This window comes from Grammomys surdaster, unplaced genomic scaffold (assembly GCF_004785775.1).
Source record: "Grammomys surdaster isolate TR1022 unplaced genomic scaffold, NIH_TR_1.0 130, whole genome shotgun sequence".
NCBI lineage: Eukaryota > Metazoa > Chordata > Mammalia > Rodentia > Muridae > Grammomys > Grammomys surdaster.
In genome coordinates this window covers 10,677,958-10,704,043 of record NW_021604588.1, presented here as the reverse complement: position 1 = coordinate 10,704,043, position 26,086 = coordinate 10,677,958, and the positions used below count along the sequence as shown (strand labels likewise).

Below are 26,086 nucleotides of genomic sequence, written 5' to 3'. Positions count from 1 at the left end.
TTAAGAAAGACATAAATAACTCCCTTAAAGAAATATAGGAGAACACAGGTAAACTGGTAGAAGCCCTTAAAGAGGAAACACAAAAATCCCTTAAAGAATTACAGGAAAACACAACCAAACAGGTGAAGGAATTGAACAAAACCATCCAGGACATAAAAATGGAAGTAGAAACAATAAAGAAATCACAAAGAGAGACTACCCTAGAGATAGAAAACCTAGGAAAGAAATCAGGAGTCATAGATGCAAGCATCACCAACAGAATACAAGAGATAGAAGAAAGAATCTCAGGTTCAGAAGATACCAGAGAAAACATTGACACAACAGTCAAAGAAAATACAAAATGCAAAAAGCTTCTAACCCAAGACATCCAGAAAATCCAGGACAAAATAAGAAAACAAAACCAAAGGATAATGGATAGAGAAGAAAGTGAAGATTTCCAACTTAAAGGACCAGTAAATTTCTTCAACAAAATTATAGAAGAAAACTTCCCCAACCTTAAGAAAGAGATGTCCATAAACATACAAGAAGCCTACAGAACACCAAATAGACTAGATCAGGGAAGAAATTCCTCCCATCACATAATAGTCAAAACACCAAATGCATAAAACAAAGAATATTAAAAGAAGTAAGGGAAAAAGGTCAAGTAACATATAAAGGCAGACCTATCAGAATTACACCAGACTTCTCACCAGAGACTATGAAAGCTAGAAGATTCTGGGCAGTTGTTATACAGACCACAGGGAATACAAACACCAGCCCAGGCTACTATACCCAGCAAAGCTCAATTATGATAGATGGAGAAACCAAGATATTCTGTGACAAAAACAAATTTACACAATATCTTTCCACAAATCAGCATTTCAAAGGATAATAGATGGAAAAAGCCAACACAAGGAGGGAAACTACAACCTAAAAAAAGCAAGAAAGTAATCTTCTTCTAACAAACCCAAAAGAAGATAGCCACACAAACGTAAAAACAACATCAAAAATTAACAGGAAGCAACAGTCACTATTCCTTAATATCTCTTAACATCAATGGACTCAATTCCCCAATAAAAAGACATAGGCTAACAGACTGGATATGTAAACAAGACCCAGCATTTTGCTGCATATAGGAAATGCACCTCAGTGTCAAAGACAGACACTACCTCAGAGTAAAGGGCTGGAAAACAATTTTCCAAGCAAATGGTCCCAAGAAACAAGCTGGAGTTGCCATTCTAATGTTGGATAAAATCGACTTTCAACCAAAAGTTATCAAAAAGGGTAAGGAAGGACACTTCATACTCATCCAAGGAAAAATCAACCAAGATGAACTCTCAATTCTGAACATCTATGCTCCAAAGGTAAGGGCACCCACATACATGAAAGAAACTTTACTAAAGCTCAAAACACACATTGTACCTCATACAATAAGAGTGGGGGATTTCAACACCCCACTGTCAGCAATGGACAGATCATGGAAACAGAAACTAAACTGAGACACTTTGAAATTAACAGAAGTTATGAACCAAATGGACTTAACAGATATCTATAGAACATTTCATCCTAAAACAAAAGAATATACCTTCTTCTCAGCACCTCATGCCATCTTCTCCAAAATTGACCATATAATCGGTCACAAAACAGGACTTAAGAGATACAAGAAGGTTGAAATAATCCCATGCATCCTATCAGATCACCATGGAATAAGGCTGGTCTTTAATAGCAACAAAAACAACAGAAAGCCCACATACACATAGAAGCTGAATAACGCCCTACTCAATGATAACTTTGTCAAGGAAGAAATAAAGAAATTAAAGACTTTTTAGAATTTAATGAAAATGAAGGCACAACATACCCAAACTTATGGGGCACAATGAAAACAGTGCTAAGAGGAAAACTCAGCTCTGAGTGCCTCTAAAAAGAAACTGGAGAGAGCATTCACTACCAGCTTAACAGCACACCTGGAAGCTCTAGAACAAAAAGAAGCAAATATACCCAAGAAGAATAGAAGGCAGGAAATAATCAAACTCAGGGCTGAAATTAACCAAGTAGAAACAAAAAGAACTACACAAAGAATCAACAAAACCAGGAGCTGGCTTTTTGAGAAAATCAACAAGATAATTAAACTCTTGCCAGACTAACCAGAGGCTACAGAGATATTATCCAAATTAACAAAAATCAGAACTGAAAAGAGAGACATAATAACAGAAACTGAGGAAATTAAAAAAATCATCAGATCCTACGACAAAAGCCTATACTAAACAAAACTGGAAAATCTGGATAAAATGGACAATTTTCTAGATAGATACCAGGTACCAAAATTAAGTCAGGAGCAGATAAACCATCTAAATAGTCCCATAACCCCTAAAGAAATAGCAGCAGTCATTAACAGTCTCCCAACCAAAAAAAGCCCAGGACCAGGTGGGTTTAATGTAGAATTCTATCAGACCTTCCAAGAAGACCTAATACCAATTCTCTTCAAACTATTCCACAAAATAGAAACAGAAGGAACACTACCCAATTCATTCTATAAAGCCATAAATAGTTATGGTGTGTATTCTCCTTTGGAGATGAAACAGTTTCTGTCTGATCAGGAATTTGTCACAATTTCTTTTCATAGAGGACTTCATAAAAGATTTCTTTTCTACTTCTATCGTGTTTAATGTTCCAAATAGATTATAAAAACTGTTTGAGTGCATATTACTTTTAGCCTCAGAAGATATGTATATTTAAGAGGCATTTAACCATTATAAATTATTTTGTTGACTTAAAAAAATGTCAATACTGAGTTGTATATTTTAAAATAAATTTTATTAGTTTAATAAAAAATAAAGAAATTAAAAAAGAATAGAAAGAAGATATGTAATAGAAAACTGTTAACTTTATAGATGATTGGAAAACGAGTCAGTTAAGACATTAGAAAATGTGATGATAAATGTCTAAAAGATTCAGTGTGCTGATAGACCAAGTGCCACCCCTTACAGTTGAGTGTTCATAGACAGGCACCAGCTCCATCCTCTCCCGCTTGTATCTCTTTTTTCACACATTAGTAGCACCTGACAATAGCCATAGGTACATTCTATAAAATATATATGAGAAAGTAGGGGAAAGTTTAATAAGGTATTTATATAAAAGAACTGAATTACTGTGACCAACATATAAAGCAGGAAGGTAGAAATAGTGCGTTTGACACAGTATACAGCCATGGGAGCATGTTTGGTTTAGCTTGTTACCATTTTCCTAACATGCCAGCTATGCTGACCTTTAAAAATGTTTATAGATATAGTTTTAATTAAAAAAATTATTGTATATGTATAGTTGTTTTGCTTGTATGTCTGTCTATCTGTACATCACGTGCATGCTTATTGTATGCCAGAGGCCAGACAAGCATGTCTTATCCTCTGCTGGCCTCAAACTCAGAGATCTGCCTGCCTCTGCCTCCTAAGTACTTGGATTAAAGGCATGTGCCACCACTGCCTAGCAGATTAATTATTAATTAATACTGGTTTGGTATTAGCTAAATGTCTGCTAATGGGCTTATGTTTGATTTGTGGTTCTGGGGATTCAACCCGGGGCCTCACATGATAGGCAAACACTGAGCTATATTCTCAACATTTTGCACATTTAATGGAAGTACAGTAGCAAATGTGTAATTCTCATGAGATGTAAACTAAATTCAGTTGTGTATAAACTGATAGTGGTGTATAAACTACCACTCTTAGATAACGTTGAGGAGAAGGTTTTTATTATAGATATGAGGGAGGAGAGTTCAGCCAGAGGCATCTGGAAAAAATCCTGAGCAGATTGATAAAGAGGTAGACTCAGTGTGGCCAGCAGATTGTATCTGGCTGTGAAAGGAGAGAGAGAGTAGGGAAAGTGAGAGGTGAAGACTAAGAGGAAGACAAAAGGGAGGGAGTTTAGTCAATGTAGCTGGGTTATAAGGAGATGTGAGAAGCTGGAGGGGAGGGAAGCCCATGAGCTAGAGAAATTTAGAGTAAGGGGTGAGTGAGAAAAGCCAATACCAGCATGGGCTTTTGAAATGTATAACAAGTACTTGTGATACTAAGGGAGCCTGGAGGCTCTGGTATGCTAATAGGCACCACTGATAGCCATGTGCCCCCTCAGCCAGTGATAAGGAAATGGTTCCTTTGGTAGAGAGGAACAGGTTTCACAAGTTGCTGATGAATGCTGGCTTTTGTTTAACCTCCAGGATTTGAACTTGACAGTTATTATAAAATTAGAAAAAAAATATCATTTTGTAGATGAGTTTTAGGATATTTAATGTGACAGTACATTTATGTAAAGTAGGGAAATTATAAGCTATTTATGAGCTTTTTGGACTGGCTGAAAAGGAATTGTGCTGTGTCATTTTGTTGCTGCTATATAACTTCCTTTTGAGACATGTAGGTAAGTAAGGTTGCAGTCAAACTCTGTGACTGAGAGATAATGAAAATTTGGAAGTGCACAGACGGTTTAAGTGGGCCAGCCAACTTATCATAGACTCCTTAGCCAAAGATGATTATGTCATCAGAGAAGTGCTGAAGCATTTTCCTGGAGATGTTTTTCTTAGTATGATTTGTTGAATTAACCAAATTAAAAACAATAATTTTAAAAACTGAATTATAAAAATAAATCATACTTATATTTGACCAAATAAGAGTTATGTATGTGTATGAAATTAAGGAGCTATCTTCTTTTTTTTAATTAAAATTGTTTGTTTATTTATTTATGTATACAAATATACCATTGCTGTCTTCAGACACAGCAGAGGAGGGCATCACATCCCATTACAGATGGTTGTGAGCCACCATGTGGTTGCTGGGAATTGAACTCAGGACCTCTTGAAGAGCAGTCAGTGCTCTTAGCCACTGAGCCATCTCTCCAGCCCAGGAGCTATCTTCTTAATTTCCATAATTTTTTATTTGGTAGTTTATGATAAAATTTTGACTAATAATTGAGATCAGCTATTCTTAATCCAGAAATTATTTGTTAGGTACATACTGTACACTTAGTTCTGTATTAAACTTGAGAAAATGAAGATATAAAGACACAGCTCATTCATTTAAGCCAGCAAGCTCCAGCATCGAGCCTCCTGTCTTTGACTCCCTTCCCCCAGTGCTGGGGTTACAGGTGTGCCTTACTAGACCCAACTTTTTACATCAATTTTAAGGATTTGAACTCAGGTCCTCATGCTTATACAGCAAACACTAAGATATATCTCTAGTCACAATCAACTTCTAAAAGTATATAAAAAAGTATTGTATATATCCACAAAGTAATGCAGCAGTTGTCACTGTTGATACTCTACCATATTAATCAGTGAAAGCATGCTAAGTATTGTGTTATTCCATTGATATGAAATAATATTCAGAATATACACATCTTTAGAGAGAGCAAGTAGATTAATGGTTTCTGTCCCTTTGAGAAGGGACAGGTGAAGAATGTCTGCTGATGGGAATGGGATTTCTTTTGGAGATGATTAAAGGATTCTTGAAGCAGATGATGGTAACCGTTGATGCTAATCCCTGAAAGGTGCCACTTGACTTGGAAGTTAATTATTGAGCTTAATATTTACCTCTAACTTGTAACATGTTTGTTTGTGTGTGTGTGTGTATGAGTGTATGTCTGTGTGTGTATGTATGTATGTATCTATGTATGTGTGTATGTATGCATCTGTATACATTCCATGGCACACGTGTAGAGATCAGAGGACAACTTTTAAGAGTTGATTCTTTCTGTCATGTTGATTCCTAGAATGCATGTCATTAGATTTGGCAGCAAGAATATTTATTTACCTATAGCCTGTCTGTCTCACTGGCCTCCACTAATGACCATTTACCATGATCCATGAATTTAGCAAGTGTTTATTCATTGTTGTACAAATTAGTTTTTGTCAACTTGACACAAACCTAGATATCCATGGGAAGAGAGAAGCTGTTACAGAATTGCCTCCATTCATTTGTCTTGTGGGCATGTCTGGAGGCATTTTCTTGATTAATGACTTATGCAGGAAGACCCAACCCATTGTGGGCACTGCCACTCTTGGGCAGGTACTCCTGGGTTGTATAAGAAAGCAGGCTGGACCATGGAGACCAAAGCAGAAAGCCACATTCCTCCATTCACTCTCTTTAAGATCCTGACTTCCCTTCATGATAGACTATGAGCTGTAAGGTGAAATAAACCCTTTCCTCTCCAAGTTGCTTTTTGGCCATGTTTATCACATCAGTAGAAAGCAAACTAGAACACGTGGTGACCTTGACAGTGTAAACATAGACAAACCAGTTGCAATAGAAACACTGAGTAGCTTGGATTGAGAGCAATGATTGAGTAAATGGAAATCTCTTCATGCCTCAGAATGAAGTGAAAGAAATATGTGAGCGCTCAGGAAACAGGTTTTCTTTGCATCAGTATAAGAACTTTTAGCATGTTGTGAGAAGAAATCAATGTAAGAACAGAAGAGTGATTATTGACTCAAGGTGTTTGAAGGTTAAAGAAAGGCAGTAGAAAACATAGAGGGAGCACTTGGGCTTAAAGAGCATGACTGACAGACTCAGAATGAATAGGACTTAGGAAGTTGCAAGGAGAAGTAAATTCATAGAATTCGGGCGAGAAAATTCCTGTCATTTCTACAGGCCTTTATTTCATGTTTTTTTAAAGCCATACTTTCTACATTGTAGAACAAATTTGGGGGAAAATCACTCTTTCCAGTGGGTCAGTAAGACTAGTCATGTCTATTTGTTATTGTTTAATGGTGAACAGGATTAAAAAGAAAACTGTTTTCACAGTCACTGCCAAATGATGACACATGTTGGATGATTTAGGGATATAAAAATGGTTCTTATCCAATACATGGGAAGTTGAATTCATGTTATTACAATAATTAGAAAGTAATTAGGTTCATATCTGCTTGCATCACGTTGCTAATCCATCCTTTTGCTTACACTCGACCTTTGTTACTTAATATAACCCTGTCTTGGTCTCCTTTCTAAATTTTTGAACTTTAGCAACATCTCCATGTGTGTGTACAAATTTACAAATATACACACATCTGTATTGTAGGCTAGGTTCACGTATGAGGCATAACTGCAGGTTTTTCTTAGTTTGTGTTCCTTGCTTGATCTTATACTTTCCTGGCCTACCTTTTCCTTTCAGATGCCATGATTTCATTTTTCTTTACAGATGAACTGTATTTCATCGTGTCTCTGTACCACATGTGCATTATCTGTTCATTTGAGTAGAGCAGCAGCAACCATGGGTGTGCAAGCCATCTCTGTGGAAGGCCATGAAGACCTCACCCACTCGCATACACACACACACACACACACACACACACCTAGGAATTGTATAGTTGGATCATATGGTAGTTCTGTCTTTTTTAAGTAGGAGAAAAAGTTACTTGCTAAGAACAATGGCAGACTATGGAGAAAGTTTGAAGCAAGTGATGAACGGGTGGGTAGATACTGGGGAAACCTAGAGAAGTAAGTGTTCCAGAAAGGTAAAAAGTATCGTGTCATAGTTAGGTCTGTTACCATTCTGGTGTGGTAGGTCAAGGTGATTGACTGTCCTGTGTCGGCTGGGCAGTGATAGAAGTCATTGTATGTGGTTCATTTCTTCTTCCTTCTCTTCTCTCTCCCTGTTCACACCCCTTTCTCCCTTCCTGGGGATTAAACTGAACCCAGTGCTCTACCACAGAACTGTATCTCATCTGGACAACCCCCAACCCCCTCCACTTCCTCTTCCTCTTTTTCTATTTAATTTTGAGACAAGGTGTCAGTAAGTTGCTTAGACTGTTGTTATTCATAGTTTAAATAGGTCTTGAATTTATGATCTTCCTGCCTCACCTGGGACTGCAGACTGGCACTAGTAAACCCAGCTTACATGCACACAATTTCAGAGTTGTATTTGTGCTCTTCAGGTTGACAGTATTAAGTATGGACTGTAACACCAGTGGGTGTTTGTCATCACAGGCACTATGGAAGATTGATAAAGCATTAAGCAATGTTTCATGTATTGATCTAGTATCTCATTTCCATACTTAAAGACAATTTGGGGATGCAAATGCTCCATTAAAGTATGTTGTAAAAACTGAGGACTAGAGATGAATTTAGTGGTACAGTATTTACCTTGGATGCACAAGAACCTGGATTCAGTCCCCATCACCAGAATAAAAGCTGAGAGCAAACCCATTCTTGAGACTCACATAGCATCTGCTTATGATTAATTACCTTTCAGTTACGACAGCCTCCAGTTAAGCGCTTGAGACTTCGTGGTGATTGGTCAGATACTGGTCCCAGGGCACGGCCGGAGAGTGAACGAGAACGAGATGGTAACTATACTTTGGCCAGCTTTTTGTGACATGTGGTATATCTTGTCTGTATAAGTGTTTTTGCCTGTATACTGTGCTGTGCCTTGTGCTGTGGTAGAGGTCAGAAGGGAGACATCAGATCCACTGGTATGGTTGTGAGCCACCTTGTGGATGCTGGGATCTGAACCTGTGTCCTTTTGAAGAGCAAGAAGTGCTCTTATCCTCTGAGTCATCATCTCTTTACCCCTTATTTCCATTATTTTCAACTGTAAATGATGCTACAATGAAATCTTAAGACTATTTTGGTAAATATGTGCAAGTACATCATAGGATAAATTTCTAGAAGTGGAATGGCTGAGTCACTGGATATGTATTTTTAACTTTTATAAACATATATACATACACACAAGCATGTCTACACACACACACACACACATATATATATAAAACTTTAAAACAATTTAACTGAATATATTTTATTTAACAAATCTATAGAAAAAATTATGTTCTAATTATTACTAACCCTTTTATAATCAAAACAGTATTCCTAAGTATATTATCCTTGGTTCTGTTTTATAATATTCTTAAATATAAAGTTATATATGTAAAGGTGGCTTCCATGCCTGTAATCCCAGGCCTTTGAAGGTTGAGGCAGATGGATTATTATAAATTCAAGAACTACATAGTAAATTCCAGACCCACCTGGACTATAGAAGGAAGAGACTCTGTCTTTCAAAAACAAACCAAGTGAAAGAACTATATAATTTTATAATTATTACATTTTTTTAATCTAATCTTTGTTTGTTTTGAACCTGTGTCTTGTTCTGTATCCCCGATGGCTCTCATACTTACTTTCCATGTAGTCACACTTGCCTCCGTGACACAATTTCTTGTGACACCAATCATAACTCCCAAGTCTTCCTGCTTCAGCCACATGAGTGTTGAGTTTTCATATTTCCATTTTAAAATGCCCTTGGTATTCCCAGCACTGTAAGAACATAAAATATTCTTAATATTTCCCAAGGTGTAACAAAATAAAATACCTTTAAAGAGGAAAAGCAAACAAATACATTTATTTGAACAAAGAAAAGGTGTAACATTGAAAAGACAAAATACATTTTCTGTCAGCCAGTTGCAAATATCTGTGGCCATGAATGGACTTAATCTCATTAAATACCTGGGACTTCACAGTAACTAATAAGATCTGTTTTTGGGGAATTGAGGTAAAGACCCAAGGTTATGTCTGTGCTTGATAATGTAGTGAGGAAGCACTATTTATTCCACTTGGAGTTCATAAGCCCTTCCTAGAGTACATTTAATAATTGTAGATAGACAAGTGATGGAGCAGGGTGGGAGATAGAACGCTAGCTAAGAACAGGCGTAGCTGGAGTGGAGCAATCATGCTCTTGAAGATCTTAACTGTACACATACATGGGTAGTCACTCATAATTCTTATAAAATGTGATGGGCACTCCGATGACTTTATCTGTTCATGTAAAATTACTTAGACAATTTAATTTTTAATTTCTAGAATTTTAAAGCCCTTCAGATCTAGGTTTTTGTATTATTTAAAGATCCTGTCTTTTTGCTAAACTTACTGATAAAATTTATGTTGTAATAGGAGAGCAAAGTCCCAACGTGTCATTGATGCAGAGAATGTCTGATATGTTATCAAGGTGGTTTGAAGAAGCAAGTGAAGTTGCACAAAGCAACAGAGGAAGAGGAAGACCTCGGCCCAGAGGTAATTTGTCTTACTGGTTAAATCACTAGAGAGCTAGCAAAACTGCTTATGGGAGATAGCATTTTGTTTTTGGATTTTGTTTGTGTGGTTGTCTGTGTGGGTGTTATTTTATTTTATTTTATTTTATTTTATTTTATTTTATTTTATTTTATTTTATTTTATTTTATTTTATTTGCATTTTGAGACAGGGTTTCTCTGTGTCTTGGCTGTCCTAGAACATGCACTATAGGCCAGGCTGGCCTTGAACTCAGAGATCTTCTGCCTTTGCCTCCTGAGTCCTGGGATTAAAGTAATACATCACTATACCCAGCTGGTAGGTAGTTTTTGTTAATATTATCTAACTGATAACTGAATTGTATTTTGTAGCCAATGTAGTCATAACTCTCTTCTGATCCACTAGACCCAGCTATTTAACTTATTTCAAAACACATGAAACAAAAGATTGCTAATTTTAAGTCCCTTTCCAATACACTTTGAAAATTTGAAGTTTGCAAAACTGTAAAGATAAGTGTATGTATATAATTAGAAAAAGTAATTATTTAAAAAAATTTAAATTTATTTGATGTGTGTATATGTGTGAGTGTGCATGTGGAGGTAAGAAAAAAACTTGGAGAAGTCAGTTTTCAAACTCAGTCCATCTTGTCAGCAAGTTTCCTTACCTCTTAACCGTCATTCTGACCCAAGATTGATTATTTTAACAAGAATGTGTCATTGATTCTTATCCCTGTTGATTAGACTGTTTGATTAAGTGGACCAAACCACCAGTGGCTATAATTGATATGCTGAGTGTGTTAGTTAGGGCTTCTGTTGCTGTGATAACCAGAAAGCAGTCTGGGGAGGAAAGGGTTTATTTGGCTTACTACTTCAGTATCACCGTTCATCCTTGAAAGAAGGCAGGACAAGAACACAAACAGAGCAGGAAGCTAGAGTCAGAAGCTGATGCAAAGGCTACACTGGAGTGCTGCTTACTAGCTTGCCCTTCTTAGCTTTCTCAGCCTGCTTTCTTATAGAACCCAGGACCACTGGCCCAGGGATGACACCACCCACAATGGGCTGGACCCTCTCCATCAATCCCTAACAAAGAAAAGCCTTACAGCCAGCTCTTATGGAGCTGGCTCAATTGAAGTTCTCAATTGAAGTTCCTTCTTTTTTTAATCAGACGACTCTTGCCTGTGTCAAGTTGATGTAAGGCTAACTAGAATTCTGAAATTATATTGGTGTGTGTTTTCAGAATATTTCTGTAGAGGTTTGTTTTGTGTTTAGTTTTTGCATTTGAAATTTGAGTTTGAGGCTAGAGAGATGGTTCAAGAGTAATTAAGAGATGGCTAAGAGCACTCACTGCTCTTGAAGGTGAGCTCAGTTCCCAGAATCCACATGGCTGTTCCCAGCTGTCAGTAACTCCAGTTCTGGAGATCCTGCATCCTCTTCTGCCCTCTGCAGGCATGTATGGTCATGTCACCAAAACACCCATACATCTAATTTAACAATGAATAGATCTTTTAGAAACTTGGGTTTGCTTAACATGTGCTTCTTTGAAGGTGGAACAAATCAGCCAGATGTTTCAACTCTTCCTACGGTTCCATCAAGTCCTAATTTGGAAGTGGGGGAAACTGCAATGGACGTGGATATGCCAGCTGCACTTCTTCAGCCTTCTACATCCTCTACAGTCTCAGTTCAGGCTCAGGCGGCCGCAGCCGCCATAGAAAGCCCTCATTCCACCTCTTTGCTGTCTTCTCCAGACAGTGAGCCAAGGCAGTCTGTTGAGGCATCTGGACACCATACACATCATCAATCTGGTAAGGATGTTATTCTTCAAGTAGGTTGTTTATATGGTGATCTCTGACAAGGAACACCTTGTAGTCTGTTTTGTAAGATTCTAAATTACAGTAACTTCTTGCTGGAATAAATAGTCAAAATTATTTTTTATATACAAGCATAACTTAAACATAAAATTCAAGTGTGTCTAATTTGCATGAATTTTTACAGATAATGAATCTTTAATTTACATGAGGTAATTTTATTTAAGGTAATAGTAGGTAGTATTTTGACATAGTTTAATACACTGAAAGATTATTTTATAAACCATTATTAACCAAAATACTGTTCTAAATTTGCTAGATTCTATGTCTATATTAAAATTACAGGAAAATATATTTCATTGTTATTATTTTCACTGCATTTATATTTTCAATTTTTCTTCAGATTATTAAATACTTTGAATATATTCACAGTAGTGAATCTGCAAGTGGTCCTTTTTCAAAAACATAGTATGCTTTGCCAGGAGAATTATTTTCCTGTTTTTTGTTTTGTTTTGTTTTGTTTTGTTTTTTTCAAGACAGGGTTTCTCTGTGTAGCCCTGGCTGTTCTGGAACTCACTCTGTAGACCAGGCTGGCCTCAAACTCAGAAATCCACCTGCCTCTGCCTCCCAAGTGCTGGGATTAAAGGCGTGCGCCACCACCGCCTGACCAAGAATTATTTTCCTTCTATATATATGAAAAATAATTATCTTACAAATTCTTTGTCTTTATGGTCCTTGGTGTTAGTAAAAAATATCATCAATTCATAAATTCTGTTATCACATTTTTCTTTCAGTACAGTAACTTCTCATGTTTTTCCCACCCCAACTGTAGAATATACTATTTACAATAATTTCAGTAAATATATAGTCTACTTGAAATTCTAACTGTATACTTATAAATATAGTAAAAATAGTTATTTGTTTATTATTTTTAAGTTCTTTTAAGGAGGCATTTTACTTAATACAGAACAAAAATATTAGTAAGGGATGTAGTTAGTAATAATGCTGGTCCCGAAAGTAAGACCTCTGGCAGTGTCCTAACAGCTTCCTCTCCAGGTTATCGCTGATGCCAGATCCCAGATAATGGGGTATTGAAATTAAGTACTGTTTTATCATTATCTTTCATTTTTAATAATTAATACTCACTTTCTATGGGAATAGAAGTCAGGGTTAGCTGCATAACTGTTAACACTATGTACAGTTTATCAAAACAGTAAGCTAAAGCCGAATTAGCAAGCCAGCTTTTTCACATTTCACATGGTATTTCAGCTTGAGGGAAAATAAAATACTCTGAATGGTTTGAGAAACAGGGTCAAAGGAGTTAGTTGGAAGTAGACCAAAACAAGTGAAATTAGTAAAGATAAGAAAAACTTTAAAATGCTTATTTTTATTTTAAGTGTCTGTTTTGCTTGCACGTATGCATTTGCACTGTTGTGCCCAAGGAGTCCAGAAGGAGGGTGTCAGCCTCCTTATACCTGGAGTTATGCCAGTTTCGAGCCCCCATGCAGGTGCTAGGAACTGAATCCAGATCCTCTGTAAAGAGTGAGTGCTCCTGACTTCTGAGCCATTGCTGAAGCCTCTAGATAAGGATTTTTAAAGTGCTAGTGTCATTGCAAATATTCTGAAAGACTGTAACCAATTATACGGGATTGGGAAAAATTAGCTAAAAAGACTCTGTCGCCTAGTTTTAAGTTCTACTGAGTCTTATCTAGTCCCAGTTGTTTCTTAGATACATTTGTGAGTTAAATATTTTTTGGAGCCTTTAAGAAATGTTTTTCTTAGCTATTTTTATACCACAGTTTAAGCTGCTGAACTCCTTTTAGTGTCTGATATACTAAGTACTGGAGACTACTTTTGTGATGGCCTAATGATCATTGTTTGAATATTATTTGATGCCTTTGTCCATAAACATTTTAAAGAAAGAAAATCTTTTTTAATTAGTAGATTGAGAATTTTATTTAACTTTTATAAGCTATGATAAAATACTTTCCTGTGTCTAAAATTGCCCCACTTCTGAGGAGAATGATTTGGTGTGAGGTATAGATCACACTTATAGTTGTTTCTCTGCAATAGCCCTTTCATATCCTACAGTCTAACATTTCATCTGGAAGTACATAATGTTGTTGTTTTCTTTTTCTGAGCCTTTTCACTTACCAAAGCCTATCCGAATCCTGATGGCTTAATAGACACTGGGAATTGTCCGTTGTAAGAGTGTGGTAGGTGGGAGTGTCACCTAGAGCTGTGATGTCTGTTACACCTTGTGTAAAACTAGGCATGTGGAAATGACTGTTCTCTTTACTCATCTTGCTCTGGATGCCTCTTTATGTATGCGTTTACATCTTTTGTTTGTCATTTGAAGTAGTTGACAGCAGACAGTGAAAGTGAAAACTTGCTGCAATGCTTCAGGATCCGTAGTCTACACCTGAATCTTCTGGTGGTGATGATGAATGTCACTCCATGAATTTCAGTGAGCACTGTTAGAGCAGTCTTTCTCTCAGTGCCTTTGCATGTTTATTTTACCCCTTTATAGCTTTTAAAGTACTCTGACCTTCTCCCCTTTGCCCTTCTCCCCTCCATAAGCTGTAAGTTTCATCACAGTGAAGAATGAAAGAACTTATTTTCTTAACCATTTCAGCCTCCTAATGCCCACATGTAGGTTGCCTGGAAGGAATGTAACCTGTCCTCTCACACTTGGCTGGGACAGCTGAAGCATACCTTTCCAGCTTTCCAGGGACTAGACTCCTCTTCCCATGCCTTCCCAGATTTACTTTTTTTCCTGTGTCACCTTTTCTGCTGAATTTTTCCTTCTAGCCACAAACATTGTTATCTGTTTTCTCGACCTTTCTCGAGAAAGCCACAAACATTGTTATCTGTTTTCTCGAAGCCTTTCTCGACCATCCTACATTCCTCCAAATAAGGCAGCTCTGCTTCTTCACTTCATTTCTCTGCCACCCCGTTTTCATGCCTTCCTCATGTATTCATGGACCAGCTTAAAGTTGCTTTTGGCCTCCTTTTCCTGTAGAAATTTTGGCAGTCACCAGTGAGCTGCATCGTGCTAGTCATGAGAATGTTTCTGTCAGTGCCTTCGTAGAACTTTGATTCAGTTGCATGTAACAGTCTTTCCCTTCTTTTCCTCCTTGGCATTTACGCCACACTTACTTATTATCCAGCATGGCCCAGCTTCTGAGAACCATCGCTAGGTTTTCTTTTTCTGTCTGCTTTGATTGAGTATTGTGGTTGAACCTCTCAGGATGACTCTCTTGTCTTTGCTACATAAACTTTATCCATCTGTGATTTGCCTCTAATGTATGACTTCCAATGGTGTGTTTTAAGTCTTGTCTTACAGCCCTAAGTTTCAGATTATTTTGTCTAATTATTACTTGGGACTCTATTTTGGTTGTTTTCAGTGATTTTAAATTTAATAATATGTCCAGAATAAAAGTATTGCAGCCTTCTGTCCTTCCCATCCCCTCAATGGTCCACCTGAGTCCTTTTCTTTTAAACTTTTCCAAAAAATTAATTACGTTTGTACTATGTGTGTGCATACACATGCACATGTGTGCATGCGCATGCGTTTGTGTGTGTGCAGGTCAGAAGACAACTCTCAGGAGTCTATTCTCTCCTTCCACTACAAACATCTCAGAGACTGTTAATCTTAGTGGAAAATGCTCTTACATGCTGAGCCATCTCACCAGTCCTTACCAGTCCTTTTATGCTTTAATTTTAATTCGCTTTTTTTAATAGCTCATGAGTAATTTTGAATTCTTCGATTTCTTTGTATCCTACTCATCATCAGCAGGTCTTATTGCCACTGTATCTGAACTGTACTCCTCCTCTTCCCATCAGAGCCATTCCTTACTTCTCAGTTGTTATCTTTGCATCTGCTCGTGTTCCTTTATACTTCAGTCTTCATAAAGAGGCCAGAACAAGCATTTAAAGTCTTTAACAAACTTCTACAACTTGGCTGTTTATACCACTCTTTAAAAAATAATTATATTTAGAAATGGAGCCACAAAAGAAAACACTTCCTTGTCCTTACTATAGACCTGAGTACCTGCACGGCCTGGAGATTGCAGTTCTAGGTTTTTTCACTCTGTCCTTTTATCCCCAGATTGTCATCATGTTCTAGGTGTGCTGACTTTCTCTTAGTTCCTTTACTGTGTAAAAGCTTTCTTTGCTTTTAAATCTTATGTTCTTGCTGTCTTTTTATTAGGAAGATAGGAAGATGTTCTTTAGCTGAAGTATTTCCTGAGGGTGGTCCCATAACTATTTTGGAGCCCTCTTTTTTTTCCATTTTCCCTAAAAAGTTACATTTAAAAAAAAAAAAACTTGTTTATTTCACAAAAGTACCTATTAAGCTTTATGTTTTTTTTTTCATTTTTATTAATTTATTTGTTACTTATTTTTACTAGCCTATGCTCTCACTAAGATAGGGCATTCTTTTTGTTTGTTTGTTTGTTTTTGTTTTGTTTTTTGAGACAGGGTTTCTCTGTGTAGCCCTGGCTGTCCTGGAACTCACTCTGTAGACCAGGCTGGCCTCGAACTGCTGGGATTAAAGGTGTGTGCCACCACTGCCCGGCTCATTGCCTCTTGAGTCTGTAATAAGTATGTCTTTTTTTTCCCTCCACCAATAGTCTCTAAAGCTGTAGCATGCATATTAAGAAACATCAAGTTGTTTTTAAGGTGGTATATATTTATATTTTAGTCTTTAGAATTTTAGCCCCATTTCATCATCTGTTTTGTTTGGAAGGAGATTCTTAAGCTTTGAATTGAATCCTCCTATCTGAGCATCTGGAGCTCTGGGATCACCTGCGCAGCACACTATACCTGGCCATTAACATATGGCCATTACCATATGTTTGGTAAGCTACTCTCTTTGGGGGGGGAGTATCTTGAGATAGCATCTCATACCTGGGCTAGCTTTGAACTCTGGATTCTCCTGCCTTTGCTCCCAAGTGCTGAAATGATAGCCATGCACCACTACCCAACAAGCTCTACAGTTGACAGCATGTAGGAGATGTGCTGTGGTTAGCTTTTCAGTCTATCATTTGGAGTACACGTTTTGCTGTACAATTATATAGATATTTTTTTGCCTTGTTATAAAGATATTTTAAGATAGCTTACAAAAATATGTTTCTAAAATCTTGTTGTTGTAAGTATAAATGAACAAACCAGGACAGCTAGAATCCTGGCAGGAGAAAAATCAAGTAGAGGCATGAGTGGAGGAGAGCTGCAAGACCTGTGGTGCAGCAGCGTCGCTAGAGCACACCGAAATGGGCTGTGGGTGTCAGAGCAGAATATCTAAAAGTCAAGTGGAATTTGCATCACTGGTGGACTTTTCCTCATGTTGTTGCTTCTTCATCTCTTACATTGTTGAATTCTATTTTAGTAGCTACATCAGACTACTTGAGATCATTTCCTGTGTTTATAGCTCAGACATTGTGATTCTATACACATTCTTCTATGGCTCATTCAGACTTTTTTTTTAAATACATTTATAAAATTACATTTTTTAAAAATAAGAACAATGTGACTTTGTGCCAAACTAAGTAAAATATGCTTATGAGTTTACCTTTTAAACCATTTCAATGTAAGTACAGAACATTATAGCCTCTCAGTGATGCTGAAACATCTCTTTACCAAGATATTCTTGCTGTGTTTCCTGGACTAGACGTGAGTAGAGTTTCATTTGCTGTATTATTTGTAAATATTTTCTATGTTAGAAAGCTTAGGATGAGAGAATATTGATAGTTTATTTTCTTCCTTTGAATTTACTTGGAACCCATTTAAAACTATGATTAGAGACTATGGTAACTTTGGATTAAATGGTGACTTCAGTGTATACAAAATTTAGTTTGGAGCAGAGACTTGCTGAGACTGGAGTCACTTCCAAGAACTTTAAGTTTCTAATTAAATAGATTGCTCAGACTGCAGGAATGCCATTACCAGAAGACATGTAGCTAGTGAGGCCTGCTTGTGGATTCTTACACATAGCTGCTTAAATTCACAATTTCAGACTATGTATAATCACTACACTAAATTTAGCTCTGTAGAAACATTACTAGTGAATTAAATACAGAGCCATATAGTATAGTAAAGCAAAATTTTCAAAGCCTGAATAATAGCTACATGGTAGCTCCTTAAAATAGGATCATGCCAGACCCGAGATAGGAAACAGAATTGGAAAAAAAAAATTGAGAGCAAACAGATACAGTTCCATTGAAGTAGATAGGAACATAATTCATTGTTCAGAAGGCCCTGTGTCTTCTAAAGATGTAGAGTGAAGCAATAACCGAGTGGCCCTTTCTTGACTCAACTCTATGGGTTTTAATTTTTCTCCTATCTTAATGACATTAAGCCTATTAGGGAGAATGGCCAGGAACCTTTGAGAAGAAAATGAGAATAGGGCTAGCAGTTTTGTACGTGAGTTAGTAGTTCTTAGTGGTTTGTTGAGTGTTTGGTTGTAAACATTTAAACCAAAATATTTATTATATTACCCTTCAATTTGGATTTATGTTAAAAACTAATCACTAAACATTTATACACATTTATAAGTTACATATAATTACATGTTTTTAAGAGGATATGTGAGTCTGTATATCTCTGCTGTAGTATTTGAAGCTGGTAAGTAGATTTTACCTTTTTGTTTAACTGATATTTCTATTGAGAATTTTTAATTCAGTAGTTGCTTAGCCTTGGGATGACTTTTTTCCCTTTGTAAATTAATATGTAATCATATTTCATGATGCTAAAAACATTTTCATTATACTGACTAAAATATGGAATGTAGAACACTTTTTAAAAGCCACTGTATAAAGTCTTTGTCCATGCATAGTATCCTCCTTGGTACTGGTAGATTTTCTAGGAAGAACTATCATTAGAAGGCTATCAATGATACCTAATTGTTCACTATCTCTTTTTTTTTCTTTTATTGAAAATAGGGGTTTTGTTTGTTTTCCATACAATATATTCTGATTTTGTCTACTCAGTCTATTCCTAGTTCTTCCCCACCTGCCCTCTCATCCAGATGCACCCCCTTTCTGTTAGAAAACAAACAGGTATCTATGGGATAATAACAAAATAAAATACAATAAGATAAAACAAAAACAAGTACATTGGAATAGTGCAAAACCAACAAACCAAAGGATAAGAACCCAAGAAAAGGCATAAGAAACAGATATAGATACAAGGACCCACTTGTTTACACCCTGTGGAATTGCATAAAAATGCAAAATTGGAAGCTATTATATATATACAAAGGACTTGTAGGGTAAAAAATAAAAACAAACAAAAAAGGTAAAATTAAAAAAGGAGAAAGCCCTGACACCGACATTATGAGAGAATCTCCAAGGATGCCCTTGACTTCATTTTATTATTGGCCACCTACTGCTGAGAGTGCAAGCTACGCTTAAGAGTAGATTGTTTCCCCAGTGAGACTCTTGGAGAAAACTTTCATTTGCAAGTGGTTATCAATTGAGATAGCTTCTGGGTTAGGGACGAGGCATGTGTGTGCTTTTCATTTTAGCTCTAGATCTCCATTCGATGTAGACCTGTGCAGGCTCCACTGTGCATGCCGCCTTGGTCTCTGGAGTTCTTATTGGTTATTCTTGTTTTGTTTAGGAGGCGTTGTTTCTTTGGTGTTCTCCACCCTCCCTGGATCTTACACTCTTTCTACCGCCTCTTCCATAGATATTTTCCTGAGCCCTCAGAGGAAGGACTTGAGGGAGACATCCCATTTAGGGCTGAGTGTTCTGAGGTCTCTTCACTCTCGGTATATTGTCTGGCCGTAGGTTTTTATGTCTGTTCCCATCTACAGGATGAAGCTGCTCTGTTGATGGCTTAGTAAGGCACTGATCTATGAGTGTAGCAGAATGCCATTAGGAGCCATTTATTACTACATTCCTTTAGTAGAACCATAGTATTTGGTTTTACCCCTAGGTCCTCGGGCTCTCTAGTCTCAGATTCTTGGCCAGCCAAGCAACATGGCTATGGATTCCGTTTTGGGGAGTAGGCCTTAATTCAAATGTGATATTGGTTGATTACTCCTGCCAACTTTGTGCCACCATTACATTAGCATACCTTACACCATTGTAGATTGAAGAATTTTTAGCTGGGTTGGTGTTGTTTCTCCTTCAGTACCATTCAGCGTGCCTTCTAGTAGCAAGAACACTTATCCAGTGGGGGTGAAGGCTCTAAATAGGTGCCAGCTTGACTTCTTTCTCTGTGTTCAGTGAGTTGTGTAGGTATCTGCAGCAATAGCGCCTTGCCATCAGTTTGTGGAGAACAACCTATAGTCTTTGCAGCAGCCTGGGTTGTTTCACTAACAACTCAACTAGATGTATTGTAACCTAATCCCAGTACTGGAAACTCCATTTGTTGGCAAGATCTCGAGATGAGGCTCTGTCTCCTCTGTTACTTGGTAGTTTTATTTAGATCATCTTCATACATGTATATGTTTTAGGAAGCTTCTACTACATCATTTTTCCACACTATCACTCAAATAGCCCTTAATTTTAGCTGTCTCTCCCCATATTCCCTCCCTTACCCCCTCTTCTCTCTCCATTCCTGCTTGATTTCCCACTTCAATCTCTTTTATCTATAACTGTGTATTCTATTTACCTTTCCTGGGGAGATCTATTTGTTCCCTCTAGGCCCTTACTTTATACCTAATCATTTAACCAATTAAATTGTTAAAGACAATTCTTTATAATCAGAGGCCATGGTAATAAGAGGTTAATGACACTAGCATGCTTAATTCCCCAAATAAAACCATCTGCACGAGAGGCTAAAATGCAGTTTGCTGCAAGTGTCACTGAGAGGAATTGTGTGTCCTTCCATTCCCAAGTCTACCACTGAGAATATCCCTCCCCACATTCTTTGCCTGCCGTTTGGTGCCATTTCCATTCTTCTGCTCTATGTCCTTGGTCTGTTCAGTAATCCCTGTCCTGCACTCACCTACTTTTCATGCATTGTCTTTTCTTTCTCCACAGTTAAGCATACTCAAGCCACAGGAACTTTCTCCTCAGTTAAGACACACCAAGTTCCCTTTGACCCTTCTTCCTCACCATCCTCTAACCTCCCCTCTTCTTCCAGCATTCAATACTCTGCAGTGTTTACCGTTCTGTTCTACTTCATGCCCCACTTCTTGAACTGCTGCAGTCTGGTCTGGCTCCTGTTAGTAAGTTCATCATGACAGCTTTCATCAGTCTTGTCATTGACTTACACAATGCAGAAGCCAGCTGTCAGGTCTCAGCCAGTGTCCTTTTCAGGACTATATCAGAACAGTCAACACACTGGCTGTTTCCACTCTTTGTGGACACACTTTTCTCACTTTATCTATAGCACTTTGGTCACTCAATTGTGCCCGCCCTGTCCTGGCTTCTGGGCTTTTGTTTGTTTGTTTGTTTGTTTAGGTTTTTGTTTGTTTGTTTGTTTAGGTTTTTTGTTTGTTTGTTTGTTTTCTCTTAAACACTGAAGTTCCCCAGGGCTCAGTTCTTATCTGTCATCAGGAACCTTAAAGTTTCATCACAAGTAACGTCCAAGTTTGTTAGGAATCCTTGACTCTTACATTCAGTCTCTGGTTAATTTCTCCACTTGGATGGGTATTAGTTCTTTCCAGAGTGAATTGTTCTTTCTTTATTGTTCTTCACTGTAGCAAATAGTAGATAAAAGATGCTGCCTTTATCTCTCACATCTCCCTTGCCCTTTTCTCCTCCTGGAACTGCTCCTTAGTGATAGCTATTCAGCTTACTTCCTTGAGGCCGTGGTCAAGTAGCACCTTAGAAGGCTTTTCTAAGAACTATTCACAAAACAGCACTCCCTCCCTTCATGTATCCTGCAGGCCTTCTGGATTAGTTTAATGTAGCTGTTACCCCTGGGTACAAATATGTGCATATATACAGATAGCATCCATTCACAGATGTCTATTTTCCCTCAGAATGTAAACTCCATAGGGATAAGGATTATTTTGCTCAATGTTTTGTTGTTCTGGAATGTAAGAGGTATACAACTACCTCTTTGCAGAATTTTGTATAATTTTCCTTTTCACCTGGGTCATCTCCAAAGAAAAGATTCAGAAAATATTGTTTAAATATTTTTAGGCTTAAAATAGAAAAGGTAAATGTCAATTCCAACATAAAAAGAAACATTTTTTAAGGTATGACATACAACCTTCATTTTTAAAAGTTCTAATGAATTCTAATAATTGTTTTTAAATACATAACTATTTACTTGTTTTGAATTTTAATTGTTACTTGACTGAAATTAGTAAAGTAACTTAAATTTTTGTTTAGATTATTTAAATTAATATTTCATAGATATTCTGTGTTATTTTTCTGTACAAAGAGAAGAACAATGGTGAATAATTGAATGTTTAATTTAGAATCTTGATGGATAAGTGTGTAGTGCAGTGATTGAATATGTGCTTAGGCCCTATAGTCAATCCATAGTACCATAAATAAAGAGCAATAAAATAATGTTAAAATATATTTTGCTTTTGCAATATTTTATTTTCATTAATTTGGTTACTTAAAATTTATAGAAATTATGTGTCTAAGTTGTGATAAAGAGAAACATTTGGTTCTATATGTATAGTCACTCATAATTTAATGACTTTTATCAATAATTTTTTTAGTATTTCTCTTTAAAGCATGTCTTAATCTTTCCCTTTTTAAGTGTATAATCAACTTTATACCTTTTTTTCGTGTTCCTCTCTCTTTTCCTATCTGTGTCAGAATTTTTAAGGGGGCCTGAGATAGCTTTGCTCCGTAAGCGCCTGCAGCAGCTGAGGCTTAAGAAGGCTGAGCAGCAGAGGCAGCAAGAGCTAGCCCAGGCCCAGCATCAGCCTTCCACTTCCACTTCCGATCAGTCTCCTCATGAGGGCTCTTCACGGGACCCTCGAGCTTCAGGTTATTGATGTCAAGTGTGCTTAAGCAGCATCTACAGTTGCTTTCTAATCCTGCTCTGTGTAGTCCAGTGTTTCCCACCCATCCAAATGGGAAGCTAATGCGCTTGCAGCTTTTCTTCCCCTTCCCGGCAATAGAGTGGTGTTCAAAATCTACTGCAGAGGGCTGGGCTGACAGGAGCATTCCCAGAGGGGCAAATATGCCATGAGCCTTTAGTTTACTGAGACTATTTGGAAAGAGGTAGCTGTTTATTTTTAAAGTTGTTGAGCTACTTTCTAATAAATCCACTGAATTTCATACCTGCTTTCATCTTTTTGTAGAAATTTCCTGTGTGCCAAAATGAACCTATGCTTATAGACCCTGGGCTTTCTCTTTTGGTTGGGTGTACATATAGTTAATCAGTGTTTTATATACACCTAGTAATCCTTTAGCCATACTAGCATGCTCACTCAATCATTTCCTTCTGTTATTTGATTTTTTCAATATTTTTTATGCAGCACTACTATAATCAACTTCTGTATGTAGGGCAGCAAAAGTGCTTTATGATCTGTTTCCTGCTCATATGCTGTCAAATTCTGATACTATATATAGTGACAGTCAGTGCCACTTAGGGTATTTAGCACTCTAATTCTCTTAGTTAATATTTCTTGAAAATAATGAAAGATACAGCATAAAATATTTTACCAAGTGGAATAATAAGTACTATACATCTTTTGTGTGGATATTATAGTAGCTGTTAAAATGTTCATCATGGAAGAAACATATGCCTAGTTCTCACATTAATGTCTTTATAATACTTGATATATTTTGCTTTATCATCCTAAGAAGTAATGAGTTTGGGTATTAGTTTCCTTGAAAACTCTGATTTAATTACTTGGAATTAATATGCACCATTTATGGGTAGAATTAGTCAACCTTTGCTTTATAAATATCTGTTCCAGCAATGGTAACCATAACATATTTGTTAGTAATGTTATGATAAAATATTATAAATTCAAGCATTTGAAATATACCTATGCATTTGGAATAAATTTAGGAGCTTGATATGTTATTATTCCATGCTATATTAATAGAAAGAAAGTCAGGCAAAATTTCTCTGATTTCTTTTCCTTGTGGGGAAATCTTTTCTTATACTTAAAACTAATAATTAATGAGAAAATTTGATCAGATTACAAAATGACATACATTAATGCTGTGAATTCATGCTATGTATAGTACTACAGCTAGAAATGTTTTTAAAGCACAAAGAAGTAATGAAACACAAAAACCAATAAAAAGGAAAAATAATGCCTTGATAAATTTAATGTCTTTTTAATTTTATTGGTCTCATGTGTGTGCCTGTATACATACACATACATGCAAGCATGCCAGAAGCACACATGGGAAAGTCAGATGAAAACTGTGAGAGTCAGCTCTCTTTCCACTGTGTAGATTCAGAAGATTGAACTCAGAGAGAGTATTAGGCTTAGAGGTAGTTACCTTTACCTACTGGCCATCTTGCCAGCACTTTATAGACATAGGTATTTTTATGATACCAAACTTTGTCAATAGCAAGCCAAGTATTAAAGTAAATATTGATAGAAAGCAACACTATGTAAAGAAGAACATGTACACTGTATTAGAAAAGTAAGTTGAAGTTTGTTTACCTTTCATATAAAGTTCCAAAAATTTGAAAATTGAACCAGGTTTTTTTTTTTTTTTTTTTTGGTTTGTTTTTCCGAGACAGGGTTTCTCTGTGTAGCCCTGGCTGTCCTGGAACTCACTCTGTAGACCAGGCTAGCCCAGGTTCTTTTTTGAGTAAAAAATTTTGAGTGGTACTAGGCACGGTGTTACACACCTTTAATCTTAGTGCTCAGGAGGCAGAGGCAGGTGGACCTTTGTATATTCAAGGCTAGCCTGGTCTACCTAGTTAAGTTCCAGGCAAACTAGGGCTACACGGTGATACCCTGCCTCGGGGAAAAAAAGTAAATATATATGGGTTTTGTGAAATAATAGGATGAAATAATAGGAAATACACTCATAAAATAAAGATAAATAAAATTTTCTAAAAGCTCCTGTACTTAACAATTAGATGCAATTTTGTATGTGTGTTAACAGTAATTGATTCATTTTTCTCATACTAGATGTTACTGCTATCAGGATAGAAAGTACCAACATTAGCTTTACTTTTTGTTTTTTGGGGGCAGTGTATAGGGGCACTGTGAGTGGTCTATCGTTTGATATACGGCCACAGACTTTGCTACATTACAGCCTCTAACAATCCTAGGCTGTCCTAAACCCTTGTGATGATTGTTTTTCTCTATACTGAGAAGGTCGGGAAAGCACCAAGGTCTTTTCCTTGCCTATGATCTGTTTCCAAGTGAACCTTAATGCGTTTGTGCTGCAGGACCTAAAGTCCTTGTGAAATTGTCTGAAGCAAAAGAACCTATAGTGGTTCCGTGTGTGCCTGTGATGGATCAAGAATGCTTTCATTATTGAGCAGCAGAAAATTGCTATGAAAATGGTGGATGACCAAGCTTAGAGTCTGAAATTGAAGTAAACAGGAAGCTTTGGAAGGTCATAAAAACCAAGGCTTGTTCTGTTTTGACAAGGTATCAAAATTAGTATATTTGATTTTAGTTTGTTAGTTTCTTGTATATAAAAGGTAATATATTTTGTGTCTCTCAACAAATTTTGAGGGGCCAGGAGGGGGCTCAGTAGGTAAAGGAAGCCTGATAACCTGAGTTTAGTTCCTAGATCCCACTGTGGGAAGGAGAGAGCTGACTCCTGAAAATTATCCTCTGACCTTCTGTGTGGTATGGTATGTGTGCCCATACTTACACAGGTATTACATGCACAGATACAATAATAATAATGAACATTAAAATAAGTTATGATACTACCAACGAAAGGGATTTCCATTGTATTTCCACTTATTTAAGTTTCTTAGATATAAGATGTTCAAAAGATACATGGATTAGAATCAAGAATTGAAAAGGTATAGAGAGTTTCTGAATTATTTCATTGTCTGACAGGTGTTTTATTCTTTTTTCAAAACATGGGACCCAGGAGAAGTCTGTAAAAGGCTAAGTGTAGAATGAGTTTACAGTATCTAGCTTTTATATATGAAAGTTGAGAGCAAGTCACTTTGCAGAAATACTGATCTACAGTCACTTTTAGTAGGATTGGATGGGAAGGAGCCAGACAGTATTTACCAATAAAATAACGACTTCTTTTCCTTTCTCTTCTCCTCTTCCTCCTCCTCCTCTTCCTTCTTCTTGTCTTCCTCCTCTTCCTCTTCCTCTTCCTCTTCTTCTCCTTCTCTCTCTCCCCCCCGCCCCGGGGGGGGGGGGGGGGGGGGGGGGGGGGGGGGGGG

At 37.0% G+C, this 26,086-nt stretch overlaps 1 protein-coding gene across 2 annotated transcripts in view; it reads left to right on the top strand.

Moving 5' to 3' along the window:
* Window positions 1-26,086, top strand: part of Dcaf6 (DDB1 and CUL4 associated factor 6) — a 114,622-nt gene that overhangs the window by 43,973 nt on the left and 44,563 nt on the right. For both annotated transcript variants that reach the window (XM_028758332.1, XM_028758326.1), the window contains exons 8-10: window positions 8,215-8,308; window positions 9,909-10,028; window positions 11,567-11,824. In XM_028758332.1, the coding sequence (XP_028614165.1) occupies window positions 8,215-8,308; window positions 9,909-10,028; window positions 11,567-11,824 (472 nt within the window). The remainder of the gene's footprint in view (window positions 1-8,214; window positions 8,309-9,908; window positions 10,029-11,566; window positions 11,825-26,086) is intronic.